This window comes from Salmo trutta, chromosome 30, assembly GCF_901001165.1.
Source record: "Salmo trutta chromosome 30, fSalTru1.1, whole genome shotgun sequence".
Taxonomy (NCBI): Eukaryota; Metazoa; Chordata; class Actinopteri; order Salmoniformes; family Salmonidae; genus Salmo; species Salmo trutta.
In genome coordinates, this window is record NC_042986.1 from 6,409,923 (window position 1) to 6,427,021 (window position 17,099).

Genomic DNA, 17,099 nt, shown 5'->3' on the forward strand with positions numbered 1-17,099 from the left:
ATTTTATACAACTGTCAGCAACGGGTGTGTCCACATACAAAAGTAAGTGACTAACAGATGCATATCTGTATTCCCAGTCATGTGAAATCCATAGATGAGGGCCTAACAAATTCATTTCAATTGACTGATTTCCTTATACGAACTGTAACTCAGTAAAATCTTTCAAGTTGTTGTATGTTGCGTTTATATTTTTGATCAGTGTAGTTGAAATATAGATTTCATCCCAAATGGCACCCTATTTCCTATATAGTAAATAAGGTGCCATTTAAAACATACATATAGACAGAATAATAACAGAAGCATGGCATTTTCCAGCAATGAACAAATAATGGTATAAGTGGTTGGTTGTTGCTTGCCTCTGTTTCTGCCTTGAAAATACATTGTAGTAAATATAGATATTCAGTCCTTGAAAATCTCCTTTCCCCCCCATTTTCGTTTTTGCATGTTCCAAGACCTGTTTGTGCTGAATAGCCAACTCCCATGGCCATTGTCATGCCACAGCACAGATCTGGGACCAGGCTATTCTAGTTGTGTTTCTCTTGCAACACATTTACAAGTCAGAATGGGGGGGAGAGAGCGCGCCAGCTTCAGAAATATAACAAAAGACAAACGTTTGTAGGCACTCGGATGATATTGTTTTCCCAAAAGGTCGTATGATAAGTGGGAACCTCAAAGTGATATAAAGTTGTAGGGGCTGAGGGGGAGGGGCTTGTAGAAATCACATCATCCAAATCACGATTCCATGTCGTCTCCATCAAAGATAGGTGGCTCAAAATCGCACACCGCCTCATAGGTCAATCCTGTGAGGAGAGAGAGAGAGATAAATGTGTGTTGTGTGTGTTTCTGTTCCGTCTGTGGGGTTGGGAACAGAGCAGATAAAAATACATTTATTTTGCAAGATGACAATACATTTTGTAACAGTTCACTTAAAAAGGAGAAGTTTGCTTTTTTACAACCAAATCTAAACAGAAATGAATGTAAATAGAATGTTATAGAAGGGTCCTGACACCTTTTTTGCGATTTCACTTGGTGAGAAACTTACCGCAACAGCGATTCATTTCCTCGTCCTTGTTGTGCAGTAAGTAAGCTCTGAAAAAGACATGAACAAATGCTCCAAAAACACCCAAATTCATCCTTTTAGAAACGGAAACACTCTGTATAGTGATGCAGATCATAAGATGTTGTACATATGAAATTGTGTCATTCTGAACTTATTCCGCAACAAAATGGAACATAATGTTGCCGATAAAGTTCACAATGACAATTTCATGTGTACAACATCTTAAGATCGGCATCACTATACAGAGTGTTTCCGTTTCTAAAAGGAGGTACTTGGGTGTTTTTGGAGCATTTGTTCATGTTTTCTTTAGTGCCCCCATACCGCACAATGAAGAAATGAATCGCTGGTTGGGGTACTTCTCAAAAACAAGTGAAATCGCAAAAAATAAATGTGTCTGTACCCTTCTATAAACATGACATTTACATAAAAACAGATGGTCCTAAAATAGCTAAATTCTCTTTCAGGTATAATGAATTCATTGTGATGCCTTTGCAATGCATTCGCTGAGCATGTATGACCCCTTTAATAATCTCATAATGATTCCTGTCCATTTAATTCTACATACGTTTCCATTCCTCGATCTCTAGCTCACGGCTCTCAAAGCTCTGGTCGTAGGGGTCAGCCTCAGGCTCGTCATCTGGGTCGTGGTACTGGGAGAAGTAGGGGTGGGCCAAAGCCTCGGCAGCCGTTATCCTCTCATCTGTGTCCAGAACCAACATCTTCTCCAGCAGGTCCACAGCTACAGGCAGCAGAACAACATCAATATTAATAGGGTCAGATCAGGATCAGCGACAGGCATTGGCTGCCCTCCGCTGGAGAGGTGTTTTTTTACAGAGAGACCGTGAATGGAGAGCAGAAGGGCACAGATAGAACAATGAGCCAGATATTTCACTGGATGTATAAATGTGAAGCATCCGGTTGGCGTTTCCACTCACTACCAAGTAACTTCTTGATTGGTTCTCATATGCACACTATTTGCATGAGCAACGTCCCCCACGCTTCCTCGTCAATTTGCTACGCCCCCACTAAAGGTAAACAAGCCAAGCTAAAGTTAGGTAGCTAACTAAAAACTCTGAAGGCACTTTCTGAAAAGGAGATGGAGACGGCACTGCCACAGTAATGGCCAATTTAGTGATTTAATAGGAGCAACTTAAAAATGTTTGCATTTGTGCGAAGGGAGGATGTATTGGCGGTCTTGCCAAGGGGGAAAGCTTCATTTACCAGCTAGCTAGCTAGCTAGCTAGTTCTAGTCTTCAAGAACCTAGGAAAACAGCCTCCAATTCTGACAGTTGTTTCCCCGCTAAAGGCTGTGGTGGATGGAGGACCAAAACCACGAGGCAGAAGCCCTGGGTCTCAGAGCAGTGGTTTTGGAGGAAGACAAGAACGTGATATGGAATGGTGCATGCGACCTTGTCTTCAAAAGTCCAGAGAGCTGGTTGGGGAAGACAGGGAGAGATATTTTGGCCTCAGTCCTATACAACTCCAAAACCGTTGGAATTGTTGTGGATGAAGTCCATATGACCTACATATGGTATGTACAATGACCTAGAACTGTACTTCGACGGTATAGAATGGCACTGCGATGGATACATGGAATGTAAATAATAATGACGCACCAGTGAACGTTTTGTATTTGTACAAATGTAATGAGTAAGAAGTGTTTGTTTGCATGAACTGTTGGCATAACAGGCCTATAAGATATCGAATATTCTAAATAAAGTGATAGAACTGCATCATGAATGACTGGGTGACAGGAAGCATAACCGCCAAAGAGACACTACAGAAAGCACTTTTATTGGATTAAACTATGGGAACCTCACAACATTTTCTTATACAAGAACTAGCATAGTAATTAAATGTGCTTCAAAATCTTTATATTGTTACCAACTACAAATGTATTCTGAATGAGGATGGGAATTAAGAATTTATAGCCTTTTTATGACAGTCAGCGCAAACAATATCTTTCTGTAGGGGTTAGGGCTCAAAATGAAAACCTTACAGGCGAGTTTCTTTCAGCAAGCTTAGAAGTGTGTTCCTTGGTGAAAGAAGATGAGATTACTATATATATGAGCACATGATCTTCAAATGTGGTATCAGGCCACATTATTTGAGTGACAGAGTTAAACATAACCCATGTTGAGAAGGCATCCCTTACACTACAGCTTATAGCACATGTCGACTGTCTACTTTACTAGGGGCCATCGCCACTCATTGATAGTGTCTCCAGAGTGAAACAATGGAAAACAAAAATCTTTAATGACATGGAATCACTGGTCACTTTAATAACGTTTACATATTGCTTTACTCATTTCATATCGTCATGATTGTCCTGTAAGGATCCAATGGATCAGATCAGCTTGGCAATGGATGACAGTAACCAGACCTCCTCTCCCCCACAGAAGAGGGGAGGGAGCTGCCCCCGGGTTGACAGCTCACACCCTATCGTAAATTAAAAGGAGAGGAAATCTAGGGTCTCCCTTTCCAGTATTAACCAAAGGAATGTTCCTTTGTCTACACAGACAGAGTTTCGGCGGGAAGACTAACAGTTTCTAAAGCGAATACTGGAACAATATTTCTAACATAAGAACGTGGGGAATGGCCAGAGATGACCTATAGAAAACTAATGTCATATAGGTTGTTATTTTGTGATGTCATCATTAAAAAGGTTAAAAAGGAAATAATGTAACTTGAAAAGTTTACACTACATGTATGAAGTCTCCATCCTTAAAACCTGTTAGGGCTAGGGGGCAGTATTTACACGGCCGGATAAAAAACATACCCGATTTAATCTGGTTATTACTACTGCCCAGAAACTAGAATATGCATATCCTGTTGGAAGGTGAACCTTCATCCAGTCTGAGGTCCTGAGCGCTCTGGAGCAGGTTTTCATCAAGGACCTCTCTGTACTTTGCTCTGTTCATCTTTCCCTCGATCCTGACAAGTCTCCCTGCCTCTGCAAAACATCCCCACTGCATGATTCTGCCACCACCATGCTTCACCATTAGGATGGTGCCACGGTTCCTCCAGACGTGCCGCTTGACATTCAGGCCAAAGAGTTCAATCTTGGTTTCATCAGACCAGAGAATATTGTTTCTTATGGTCTGAGAGTCTTTAGGTGACTTTTGGAAAACTCCAAGCGGGCTGTCATGTGCCTTTTACGGAGGAGTGTCTTCTGTCTGGCAACTCTACCATAAAGGCCTGATTGGTGGAGTGCTGCAGAGATGGTTGTCTTTCTGGAAGGTTCTACCATCTCCACAGAGAAACTCTGGAGCTCTGTCAGTGACCATCAGGTTCTTGGCCACCTCCCTGACCAAGTCCATTCTCTCCCGATTGCTCAGTGTGGCCCGGCGGCCAGCTTTAGGAAGAGTCTTGGTGGGCCCAAACTGTGTCCATTTAAGAATGATGGAGGACACTGTGTTCTTGGTGACCTTCAATGCTGCAGAAATGTTTTGGTACCCTTCCCCAGATCTGTGCCTCGACACAATCCTGTCTTGGAGCTCTGTGGACAATTCCTTCGACCTAATTTTTGCTCTGACATGCACTATCAACTGTGAGACCTTATATAGACAGGTGTGTGCCTTTCCAAATCATGTCCAATCAATTGAATTTACCACAGGAGGACTACAATCAAGTTGTAGAAACATCAAGGATTTTCAAAGGAAACAGGATGCACCTGAGCTCAATTTTGAGTCTCATAGAAAAGGGTCTGTATACTTATGTAAATAAGGTATTTATTTATTTATTTTTGTTAACCTATTTTCGCTTTTGTTATTATGGGATATTGTGTGTAGATGGATGAGGAAAACATAAATTTGATCAATTTTAGAATAAGGCTAACGTAACAAAATATGAAAAAAGTCAAGTGGTCTGAATACTTTCCGAATGCACTGTACATAGATACACTATATAGTGTATCTAACATTTCACAACAATACACACATCTAAAAGTAAAAGAATGGAATTAAGAAATAATTAAATATTAGGATGAGCAATGTCGGAATGGCATTGACTAAAATACAGTATACATTGTCGTGACTTTACTTTCATTAATCTGATGGCTGTTTATCTAATCAACTAAATGTGCTTAATTGTTACCCAATTTTAAATTTTATGAGAGGGAAAAGACACTTATTCTTGATACGTTTTTAGAAACTGTTCTCACAGTTATCATGTACTTTGCACACGAACCGCCACCCGTTTGAAGTAAGAAATCATGAAAGTATTTACGTGTGAATGCCTTCGTTCGCCATTTATCTCTGTTGGAACCAGCCCTCCTTAGGAAGGGTGATAGGTTGGCCTTTCAGCTGCACGCTTGTAAGGCTCTGATTGTCCAAAAGGAGTCCCGTCCTCCCTTCCCGTCTGTTCACTCTGGAAGATGCTCCTTGGAAGATAGGCTAGCCAGCCGTGTCGATGGTTACCACTGGGTGATGAGAGTAGCGTACTACAGTGATCCCACTTATATTCGCTTTTCTAGATACTTGATTTAGGACAGCTAATCAGCTGTACCAGTAATTGGCTGAGAGGTGAGCCTCTCACCTCTTCCTCGTGTTGATATTCATAGCTCAGACCACTTTAGACATGGGCTGTAGCTCCCCGTCTTTCCTGTTCTGGGAGGTGAGTTTATTTTCTTCACCTCGTGTTGAGGTTCAAAGTTCCAACCATTTCAAATGTGTAGCTACCGCGTCACGTTTTTCTGGTCTCATGTTAATTTCTTTACCAATACTTTTATGCACTCTGAGAGACGAGGACCGTTCCGTCAGGCTGACACGCTCCTGGGCGTGGCTACCTACTTTGGCAGTTTATAGGAGACAAATTCTCTTATGGCTCCTAAAATGACATTCATATCTTAACAAAAATACTTGAATAATTTTTCATATTTCATATACAACGTTAACCTCTCTAGGGTAGTTGGGACGAAATCGTCCCAACTACGTAACAGCCAGTGGAATCCTGTGGCGCGTTATTCAAATACCTTAGAAATGCTCTTACTTCAATTTCTCAAACATATGACTATTTTACACCATTTTAAAGACAAGACTCTCGTTAATCTAACCACACTGTCCGATTTCAAAAAGGCTTTACAACGAAAGCAAAACATTAGATTATGTCAGCAGAGTACCCAGCCAGAAGTAATCAGACACCCATTCTTCAAGCTAGCATATAATGTCACATAAACCAAAACCACAGCTAAATGCAGCACTAACCTTTGATGATCTTCATCAGATGACACTTCTAGGACATTATGTTATACAAAACATGCATGTTTTGTTCAATCAAGTTCATATTTATATCAAAAAACAGCTTTTTACATTAGCATGTGACGTTCAGAGCTAGCATACCCCCCGCAAACTTCTGGTGAATTTACTAAATTACTCACGATAAACGTTCACAAAAAACAAATTATTTTAAGAATTATAGATACAGAACTCCTTTATGCAATCGCTATGTCCGATTTTAAAATAGCTTTTCGGTGAAAGCACATTTTGCAATATTCTAAGTAGATAGCTTGGCATCACAGGGCTAGCTATTTACACACCCACCAAGTTTAGCCCTCACCAAAGTCAGATTTACTATAAGAAAAATGTTATTACCTTTGCTGTTCTTCGTCAGAATGCACTCCCAGGACTTCTACTTCAATAACAAATGTTGGTTTGGTCCCAAATAATCCATAGTTATATCCAAATAGCGGCGTTTTGTTCGTGCGTTCAAGATACTATCCGAAAGGGTAAATAAGGGTTACGCGCCCGACGCGTTTCGTGACAAAAAATGTCTAAATATTTCATTACCGTACTTCGAAGCATGTCAACCGCTGTTTAAAATCAATTTTTATGCCATTTTTCTCGTAAAAAAGCGATAATATTCCGACCAGGAAATCGTGTTTTAGTACAAAGAGAGAGAAAATAAAAACATGGTGTCACCCCGTGCACGCGCCTCAGTCTGATGGTCCTCTGATAGACCACTTACCAAAGGCGCTAATGTTTTTCAGCCAGGGCCTGGAATTACATCATTCAGCTTTTTCCCGGGTTCTGAGAGCCTATGGGAGCCGTAGGAAGTGTTGCGTTACAGCAAAGATCCTACGTTTTCAATAAACAGAGCCAAGAAGCCCAAGGAATGGTCAGAGAGGGTACTTCCTGTACAGAATCTTCTCAGGTTTTTGCCTGCCATGAGTTCTGTTATACTCACAGACACCATCCAAACAGTTTTAGAAACTTTAGGGTGTTTTCTATCCAAATCAAACAATTATATGCATATTCTAGTTTCTGGGCAGTAGTAATAACCAGATTAAATCGGGTACGTTTTTTATCCGGCTGTGCAAATACTGCCCCCTATCCCCAACAGGTTAACAGTATGTCGCTACAGTCAATGAGAATAGCTTATGCAGCTGCCAACACAAATATGTTGACACATTTACGCCGACATCACCCCGCATACCGGAGCAAGACAGAAACGCAAATTAACACATTCTCCCCACTGCCTTCAAGCAGCTGATTCTGACCAGGCCAAAGAAATGACAAGAGTGATAGGTAGGCTGTTTATATTGTTTACAGTCTTTGGTTTATAGCCACGGATATACATCCGTTCTCTGTGGTTTAGAATAGGGGGTTGCAGCACCTCGTGAAAGTGATCGAGCCATGTTATGAACTTCCCTCTTGCACCCATTTCAGCAAAAAGGTAGTATATAAGCAAGACAAAGCCAAATACTTAAATGAATTGGCCAATGCACCACTGCACTTATTTAACAGTGACAGACCATCACATCACACCAGAGTGGGAGAAGTACCATGCTACAGACACACCCCCTTTATGAGTCACAAGTGTCCATCTGGCATTGAAGGAAAAATCCACTTGAATGGCCCTCTAACTAGTAATTACTAGTGGGCAACTCATCTATCATCCTGAGGAAATTGCTCCCACATGCCTCTGTTGTCACTAAGGAAATTATCTTTAACAGCATTTTCAGCAGTTAAAGGCAACAAAACATTATTTAGAAAAAGCAATCCATGCAAATGACCTGAATGCATCCAACTGGTATTTACTGGTAAAATCCCACCTCACACATGGTTATAAATGCGTCAGAGTGGAAACTTGAGAGGCCCAAGATAACAATCCTGTCACAACAGACAATGCGAGGAACATTGTGAATGCTGAACATTGTTATAAACCAAAACCACAATACGTACTGAATTGTGGGTTTACTGAACCGCTACACCCTAGAATGCATGGGTGATTCACATCATTGCCCTAGTATGTCAACAGAGGGCATCTAATTAGGAAAATTAATAACTTCAGTGGAGTAAGGAAATGTAAAGCCTATAAATAGATAACTAGTTAATGTATTATTAAAACATACATTTGATTAGCTAACTGATTTCACATTGATAGCAAGCTAGCTAATGTTAGCGATACTAGCTAATAGTGATGAAAGAAAAAAAATAAATCACTAGTTACATATCGGGATAATATTTTTGACTATATATAGTACCGTTTTGCCAATATCGCAATATAATTTGAGCTAGTTTGCTGTACCTGATCCAAAACGCCAGGTTGCAGTTCTCTAATATGTCATTTGTTTTAGTGTAGAAGGGTTGTTATAACATTTTGAAAATGTTTTCCAACTCCGAAGGTTTGCGTTAGCTAGCTGTGCGTTTGCTTATCCTGGAAGGGCTGACTGGATGCGGAAGGGCTGGTGCAGTCCTATGTAAAACAATAGATTATGATTTGTTTCATTCAAAACAGTGATATCCAACCAGCGTAATAGAGTGCCGACTTGAAGTCAGAAGGTACAGCCCCTTCATTATCGACGTTTCGTGCTGACACATCAAAGCAGCCCATACAGCGTCTCAAGTCAGGAAGATGTCAGCCAGACTAGAGGAAGTGTAGGAGTGCTGTTATATTCAAAGTCTCAGTGTCGGGGGGCTGTTACAGGATCAGTTTTGCCTTTTTCGATCATACTGAATAAAGATTGTAAGACGCTTTTTGAATATGGCCACAAGGGGTCATCAGGTGGTGACGCCTTTCTTTCATTATCATCACAAATTGACTACATCGTCAGGTCCAACTTACATGTGACCAAGTGTTTTGAGTGTTTTGATCATGATTCCAACATTACCTTGTGGGTTGGCACCGATGAACACGTCAGAAAAATTCCTCTTGGGCATCTGTGGCAAGGAGTTGATGTAGTTCCTGGCCTGCCAACCAACGGGTGTGAAGAGATCGGAAGGAAGAGGTCAATAGAACCCTAACCTAACGTACCAAGACTAAAATAAAACGCCTGAGCAGAGTTCCCACATCCAGTTTTCAGCAGAAAAGGAAGCTAGGTTGAAGATAGCTTAAAACTGGATGCATCAGGTTGTTGGCAACTCCACTAAGGGTGATTGAACCCAAACAAGGCTGCATCCCAAAATGGCACCCCATTACCTATATAATCCACAACTTTTAAACCACGTCCCATAGGTCTCTGGTCAAAAGTAGTGCACTATGAAGGGAATAGGGAGCCACAAGATGCCCACCTTGATTTTTGGTTAATAGGACCTGTTTCCCAACCCAGATTAATGCTACTTATTCTGGGCAACAAATCCTGATCAAGTTGTCTTAATCTTGGTTTGGGAAAGTGGCCACTCATTTTGTATTCAGAAGGTAATAATTATGATTAGCACTAGTTGGTACCATATCAGACAAGGGCATGTCCCAAATAGCACCCTATTCCCTGGGAATAGGGTGCTATTTGGGACAAGGATTCGAGAGGCCCTCATCAGAAGAAATGTGAGTAGATTTATTCAGAACCATATTGGTCCAGTCACTTGATCATGACAACATTGGCAAGTGTGGATTAATTATAAGCACCAAGGGTTTAATTGCAGATTTGAGAGAAAGCAGTAGGAGAAGAAAGAGTTTATAACTGAGTAGTGTTTATTTATTTGGTTGCAGTACTTATGTAGCACTATGTAATGTAGCTACGATATACTCAATCAGTTCCAACTTCAAAAAGAGGAACTGCAATTCTGTTATTTTCAGGTCCTTCTTCCCTTACCACTCGTCAGTTGAGTGTTTCAATTCAAACCAATTCTGGCTCAGGCAAAATGTTTGTTAGTATGCAATGTTAGGTATATTTATGCTTTATAACACTCTTATGGCAAACGAGGCAAGAGAGTAGTTGCTGCTGGACTTGCATTCACGTGCAGCAACCACTCAGTGGTTATAGTAAAGGGGAGTGGGTAGTAGAAAATAGAACCCTACAACTCTAAAAAAGTGGTGACTCCAAAATATCAAATGCAACATGTATTGTATGTTTGTCTACTTCCTTATAATATGGAGGCAAATATCCTCTTAGGAGGTTTTAATATTGTGGCCCTGGGCATGTGGCTCTGCTCTCGGCTAGACGTAAGGGAAGTGGTTTGGTCTAATCAGGGTTGGGGTCAATTTGGTCAACTCATGAAGTAAAATTGCAATTTTCAGTTTACTTCCTGAATTGCCTTTGAATTTACCCCAATCCCGGAGCTAACAGTCGTGGCGTGCAGGTTCGAGGACCCAGGTTTGAATCCTGGGTTGGCCCCATAGAGAATGTATTGAATAATTTGGTCCTGCTCACCTCGTGGCTGGGCATCCTGCTTATTAGAGAGGCTGGGGGCGTTCCTGTCAGACGCATTATCTGCTGAAGCTGGTTTATATCTATCAGGTATGGGTCAAGGGTATCAGTAAAGACAGCAGTATAGCAGAGACATTAACAAGCAGCTAGTCAGTGGGAGACCTGAAGACTCACGTTAGCACCCCAAGCTAATGCATAGCCTAGGCTTTAGCTCAGTGGGCTAACAATCTCCCAGTCAATAGGAGACCTGAAGACTTGCGTTTGCTCCCCGAGCTAATGTCTGGATCTCTGGCCTAGGCTTTAGCTCAGCGGGCTAACAGTCTCCCAGTCAATAGAAGACCTGAAGACTTGCGTTTGCTCCCTGAGCTAAGGCCTGGCTCTCTGGCCTAGGCTTTAGCTCAGCAGTCCAACACAGTTTCCTATAGGAGTTTTATGGTATGGCTCAACTCCTAAGAGGCTCTGCAAAAAGCGAATAGTCCCATCTTTGGAGGGGAAGGTAAGAAAAGAAAAAAAAGAGGGTAAGATTGTATAGGCGTGTGTAAGGCAGATTGGTAACATGCTTTAGGTTATGGTAGAGAAGAGAATATTTAATTAGTCAGGAAAAAGTCAAGTTAATCAATCATAGCAGTAAAACCCAAACTTTGAACATAGAGGGGTATGTTCATTTATGCAAGTGAAGAATCAGTATTCAAATCAAAATGGGTCTTGCATTTGACCCCATCTCACAAAGAAAGATTTGAGAGGATGTGAAAAACAAAGCATGCTTTAAAAATGGTAGTTGGTGTTGAAGATTATAAGAACACACTTAATAAATAAAAAGTAAAAAAAAATTTTTGTGCAAATTAAGCAACAAATGACCTTGCAGTATAGTAACTGTGTGTATAACTCACAGACTCTGAAGAGATTTTCATCAAGAGCTCAGGCCCTGGCATCCCGACGAGCAGCATTATTAGCTTCAACTGATCAATGTCTAACAGGTACCATGTGTAAAGGAACAACAGGAGCTGGAAGGGGAGAGGAACCGGCAAGAACTACTGACTCGTCTTCAGGTCAGAATCTGTTGTCTTAAAAATAACTGAGCTGTGCTTGATTGAGCCTGGCACAATGGAACCAAGAACAGTCACAAAAACCAGCCTGGGACATTGAATAAATCAAATGTAACATACTTGTATAAACTACACTGAGTGTACAAAACATTAGGAACACCTGCTCTTTCCATCTCAGACTGACCAGGTGAATCCAGGGTGAAGCTATGATCCCTTATTGATGTCACCTGTTAAATCCACTTCAAATCAGTGTAGATGAAGGGGAGGAGACAGGTTAAAGAAGGATTTTTAAGCCTTGAGACAATTAAGAAATGGATTGTGTATGTGTGCCATTCGGAGGGTAAATGGGCAAGGCAAAAGATTTAAAGTGCCTTTGAACAGGGTATGGTAGTAACGCATGTTAGCCATCCCACTATATCAGGTAAATGGAAAATGACAATGTATAAGTGTGATGTCAGGGAAATTTGTGTGCGCAAGTTAATTAACGTTTCCAAAAGATAAACAAACAAAAACATCATTACTTTTATGATACGTGTTTGAGCTTTCACGTGCATTAGTAGCACAATTTCTATCTTATTTACATTCATTTGTTGACTTCTCCATATTAATGTTGGTTTTAAATTTTAGCTGACTTTTTTTAGCGGATGTAGAATCAATTGTACACTTGCAAACTATATCAAAAACGAGGGCTGAGGGTCTCACGTTGCAAACTTCCCTTGCTTGGCTAATCATTTAGACCAACGACAAAGATGGCCACAGGGAATCCCCCGAGGGCATAAGGCGAGGTAAGGTAAGTGGAGGGTGTGTCTTTTATGAGCTTGAAACGCAGCCCTGGTCTGACTTCCTGTAGTGCTCAGATGCTTGCATATAGCGTTTGAGGGAACGGATTGGACACAGATTTGCTCGCTCCTCCTTCGCATTCTGGAAAGGAGGGGGTGAAGGGGTGATAAAACCTTAGGCAAAAAAGTCTGTATTGGGCCATAAGGTCACACCTAGGTCGTTTGCCTTCCTTCGTAGATGGAGCAGTGGGAAGTTTGTCCACATGTGCTGTTCCAACCCCCTGCCATATCATCTTCACTACTTGTGGGTGAAGTGTCCATTCCCCCAGGGCCAGTTTCTGTCGAGACAAGGAATCCGCCACCTCGTTCACCTTACCTGGGAGATGAATGGCTTGTATTTTCTGATCGTATTAGGACATGTTTGTGTTTGAGAACAAGCAGAAAGTGTTTCAGGACGAGGTAAACTATTTGAAGTACTAGCACGTTGATGTGCTCTTTCCGCCAGCGGGGGCACCACTCTCCCCGTACAGACCTGGGTTGCCACCCTGCTCCCCAGCCTGTTAGTGAAGCCTCCTTTCTTCAGAACCAGGAAACAGGTTGAGTAAAAGCTCTTACTGTTCTGATGCTTTTACTCGTGATCGCGCCCTTCTCCAGGAGAGATGTAATCTCCTGGCTGAGGGTGCAAGCTCTCACCTTCACAGGCAGGATGGTGCAGTTAATGCAGAGGTCAGAGATTGCCTCTTGTAGGGGGCCAATGCCTAGGCAGCGGGGCACAGATCATGACCATCTTCTACTTGAAGTTCAGAGCCACAAGGGCAGCAGCCATGCATGCCCAGCATCATGGTGATGTGGTATTCTCACAGCTCAGAATGAACTCATTGAATAGTAACAGGAGACTATTAAAGCAGCTACCCCAATACACAGTAAAGGTAGAGAGTAGGGATGCACGACATAATCGGACGATATTAGCTAAAAACGCCAACATCGACCCGATGTCTAGTTTAACACCGATGTGCAAAAGAACATTTCAGCGAGACAACTCAAAGGCCAAATCCATTAACGCCAAGATAATGGAATTCATTGCCCTTGACAATCAACCGTTCTCTGTCGTGGGTGATGTTGGCTTTCGCCGACTGGTCGAGCACCGGTACACACTACCAAGAGCGCTATTTTTCAGATGTTGCCCTTCCGGAGTTACACAGTAATAGCGTCACTGCTATTAGCTTCACAACTGACATTTGGACCAGCGATGTCAGCACCATGAGCATGCTGAGTCTGACAGCAGAGTGGGTCGTCGAGGATTTCGTACTGAGGAAAGTCATTTTGCATGCTCAGGAATGTGCTGGTTGTCATACCGCTGCTGCCATTTCAATGGCATTTGAGAACATGTTTGAAACTTGGAAACATGAACACACTAGCTAGCTCCATTCGGACAACTGACTCGAAATAAGCTCATCAACTGTGTCTGCAGCAGACGTGGTACCCTCTGTCATGGCATTGAAACGCCTGCTCAACAAAACTGCCCACACAGGCAGTGAACAAGCGATTCGGTGGCACTCTAGCTTTACTGTGTCGCCACCATGCTAGATGCTACGTGAAAGAACTGCTACTTCGATGCAGACAAGAAACAGGGTTTATGTGAAATGTTACATACACAGCTGGACAAGACGGAAAAGGACACAGTGACAGTGCGCACAGAGGAAGAGAGGCCACGGACAGACAGACAGCTGAAACTCCACTGCTTGACATGTATGATGAAATCCTGGTTGAGAATGAAATGACTGAACAAATGAAGAACGAAACAGCACAGCAAGTAAGTGAAAGAAATAGGTTTTGATTATGTTTTACTGGTAATGGGGACTTGTGGTCAGTGTGGTGTGTGTATGTAACCTTTATTTAACTAGGCAAGTCAGTTAAGAACAAATTCTTATTTACAAATGACAGCCTACACCAGCCAAACCTGGACGACACTGGGCCAAATTGTGCTCCGCCCTACGGGACTCCAATCACGGCCAGATGTGATACAGTCTGGATTCGAACCGGGGACTGTAGTGACGCCTCTTGCACTGAGATGCAGTGCCTTAGACCGCTGCATCCACGTGTTAACTCTTTAACTGTACTAGAATGTTTAAGAGGCCGCAAATTTCTTTTATATCGGTTATCGGTCAAAAATGTCACATCGATGCATCACTAGTAGAGAGCTGTACAGCAACCGCAAAATCATTTCTGGTGAGCCGAGCTACAGCCACAGGGCTGAAGCAGTCCAAATCTCACGTCGTATAGCTGGCTAGGCTAACAACCTTCCCTGACGGTGTGCGCGCTATGAGACGTGGTTATCGAGGTAAAGTGACCCATTCGAGTTTTAAATAGTCGAAAGACGACTAGTGACCGGTGGCCTCGATAACGAGCACGGTAATGGAGGATATCTCGACAAGGTTAGCACCGGAGTATGATGGCCAACACACAATAGCTGGTGGGCTAAGTCAGTCCATGACAAGGAAGCCCGATATCCTCCGATAAAAAGGGATAGGTGGGGGAGAGCTGTCACAGTCTTGGAGGGCGTATTTCCGTTGGTAACAGACTGACAGTACACACAAATCACACCGAGTTTAGCTTACCCTACCGGGACCCAAGAAGATCCAAAAAAACTGAACAGCGGCTCAGTCCAACTTGCGCAATACGGCTAAGCTAACTTTGCAAGAATAAATAATAGACAGTGTGTGGTCTGACCTACGGTTTAATATGAACCTCTGGGGCACGTCCTCCCATGGCGTCACGTCACCGGCGTTACTTTGTCGTTATTATTACTCGACCTGTGTGGAGCGTGAGGGATATAATCCATACTTTCAACCCGTACTGACGGTCTGAAAGGTATGAAGTCGAACCAAAGGATCATTTTCCTGATAGCATATATGAAATGTATTTATTAGACTGTTAGAACGTTGACGTTTAAAAGACTTGTCATTTGCTCCAAGGTGGGTGCCTCGAGGCCAGACTTTTCTAGGGTTACTGTGTTAAAGAGGAGGAGGTGGCTGTCTGCATCTAACAGACAACGAAAGGAGGCTTGGACGCCAGAAGAAACAGACTTTTAGAGACCAAGTTCGGAGAGGTAGAAATGAGTGTGGCTACAGAAACTGAGTAACTAGGAGACCCTCTACAATACATGCTGCAGGGAGAGCGGCAAAACAGAGCTGAAAGGAGAAGAAGCACCTGAGGCACCATAGAGGGATTAGTTGTGCAGAGCAAGTTAGGAACATAAAAGAGCTTTAGCTTAGAACACAGTTTAGGACACGCACTGTCAGCAATCTTCTGCTACTGTCTGGACCTGCAAAAAGCTGTTCGAAATGCATATGTCAAACAATCATGTGTGTACTCTGGTCCTATCCGATGTGATTCAGCAAGGACATATTATTTGTGTGGGAATCTCACCACCAACCACTAAGACTGTCAGTGACAGAAACAGTGGTTGAATGGGTAGGCCAGGCATACTCACAGAATGGAGTGGGCTTCAGCATAGGTACTCATATTAGACCCATAGTAGGGTAACTGAGGTAAGGGCAATGGAAAGGATACGGTCAGTACCGGGAAACAGCGTTCTGCCAGTGAGGAGTTCAGCCATGATGCATCCCACAGACCAAATGTCCACTGTAACATAGAGGTGATCATTATGTCCATATCCCATATAAATGAATAACAAAATGTCTACTATAACATATTGGAGACAGATGTTCAGTATGTCCATTTACAGTGTTCTGCTATTACGACATCCACATGATAGGAACGTTGGCTCAGGATCACAAGTACACCAACAATTTGTAACCTAAATGTGTTTCTCGTAAGCGTGTCTGCAGTGAGCAGATGCAGGCTGTCTTAAACCACTCAGAGGCTCTACCGACTGTACCTGTCATGTTGTAGTGCATCCAGTTCAGCATGATCTCTGGTGCCCGGTACCAGCGTGTGGCAACGTAACCCGTCATCTCGTCGTCGGTGTGCCTCGCCAGCCCAAAGTCCAGGATCTGAGGAGGACAGACACATCACAACCATGTGGGTCCTGGCAAGATGGTTACCCTGAGGAAACTACACAGAAGGCACACAGTGTTCTCTCCTTGCAGAAAACGTCACATCAGGGAGTACTTGGTTACTCCCCTCAGGCATACTGAAAGTCTTGTCTGGACTATTCAGGATGAACCCAGTTTGAATGAGTGGACCTATAATAAACCCCCTTACCTTCAGCTCACAGTCCTCATTCACAGCCAGGTTGCTGGGTTTCAGGTCCTAAAGAGTGATGGGAGATAAGGCATTATTAGTATTTTTAGATTACAGCTGAGCAACATATGACGAGGCCAGAACTGAATGTGCTTTCTCAATTGAGTCTAGATTCTCTAAAACCAAACCACCATGACCTGACTAAGTAAATCTCTAATTGATCTACTCTAACATTATTCTCAGATCAGTTCCTTCTAAACAGCAGCCCTGAATCGCCGACTCAGTCATGGTCAAAAACAGAGGTCCTGTTTATGGTTTTACTTCCTCTGCCGTTTAGAGTGTTTGCTTAAGGAGCGAGCCTGGGCCCGAATCCTCTGTGTGAAAGCGAAGCAAGCAGCCAAGTCATGAATTAAAACTGGTTT

At 42.6% G+C, this 17,099-nt stretch overlaps 1 protein-coding gene across 2 annotated transcripts in view; it reads right to left on the bottom strand.

Annotated features, from left to right (window-relative positions):
• Positions 1-429: 429 nt before the first annotated feature.
• mapk14a (mitogen-activated protein kinase 14a) overlaps positions 430-17,099 on the bottom strand; it is a 30,714-nt gene continuing 14,044 nt past the window's right edge. The window contains exons 6-12 of one of the 2 annotated variants that reach the window (XM_029724629.1): positions 16,699-16,746; positions 16,373-16,487; positions 16,045-16,116; positions 10,650-10,729; positions 9,171-9,249; positions 1,626-1,799; positions 430-800 (exon numbers count right to left, since the gene is read on the bottom strand). In XM_029724629.1, coding sequence (XP_029580489.1) covers positions 733-800; positions 1,626-1,799; positions 9,171-9,249; positions 10,650-10,729; positions 16,045-16,116; positions 16,373-16,487; positions 16,699-16,746 — 636 coding nt within the window. In that variant the 3' untranslated portion in view covers positions 430-732. Of the gene's footprint in view, positions 801-1,625; positions 1,800-9,170; positions 9,250-10,649; positions 10,730-11,536; positions 11,617-16,044; positions 16,117-16,372; positions 16,488-16,698; positions 16,747-17,099 lie in introns of both variants that reach the window. The other variant, XM_029724628.1, reaches the window with a different exon arrangement.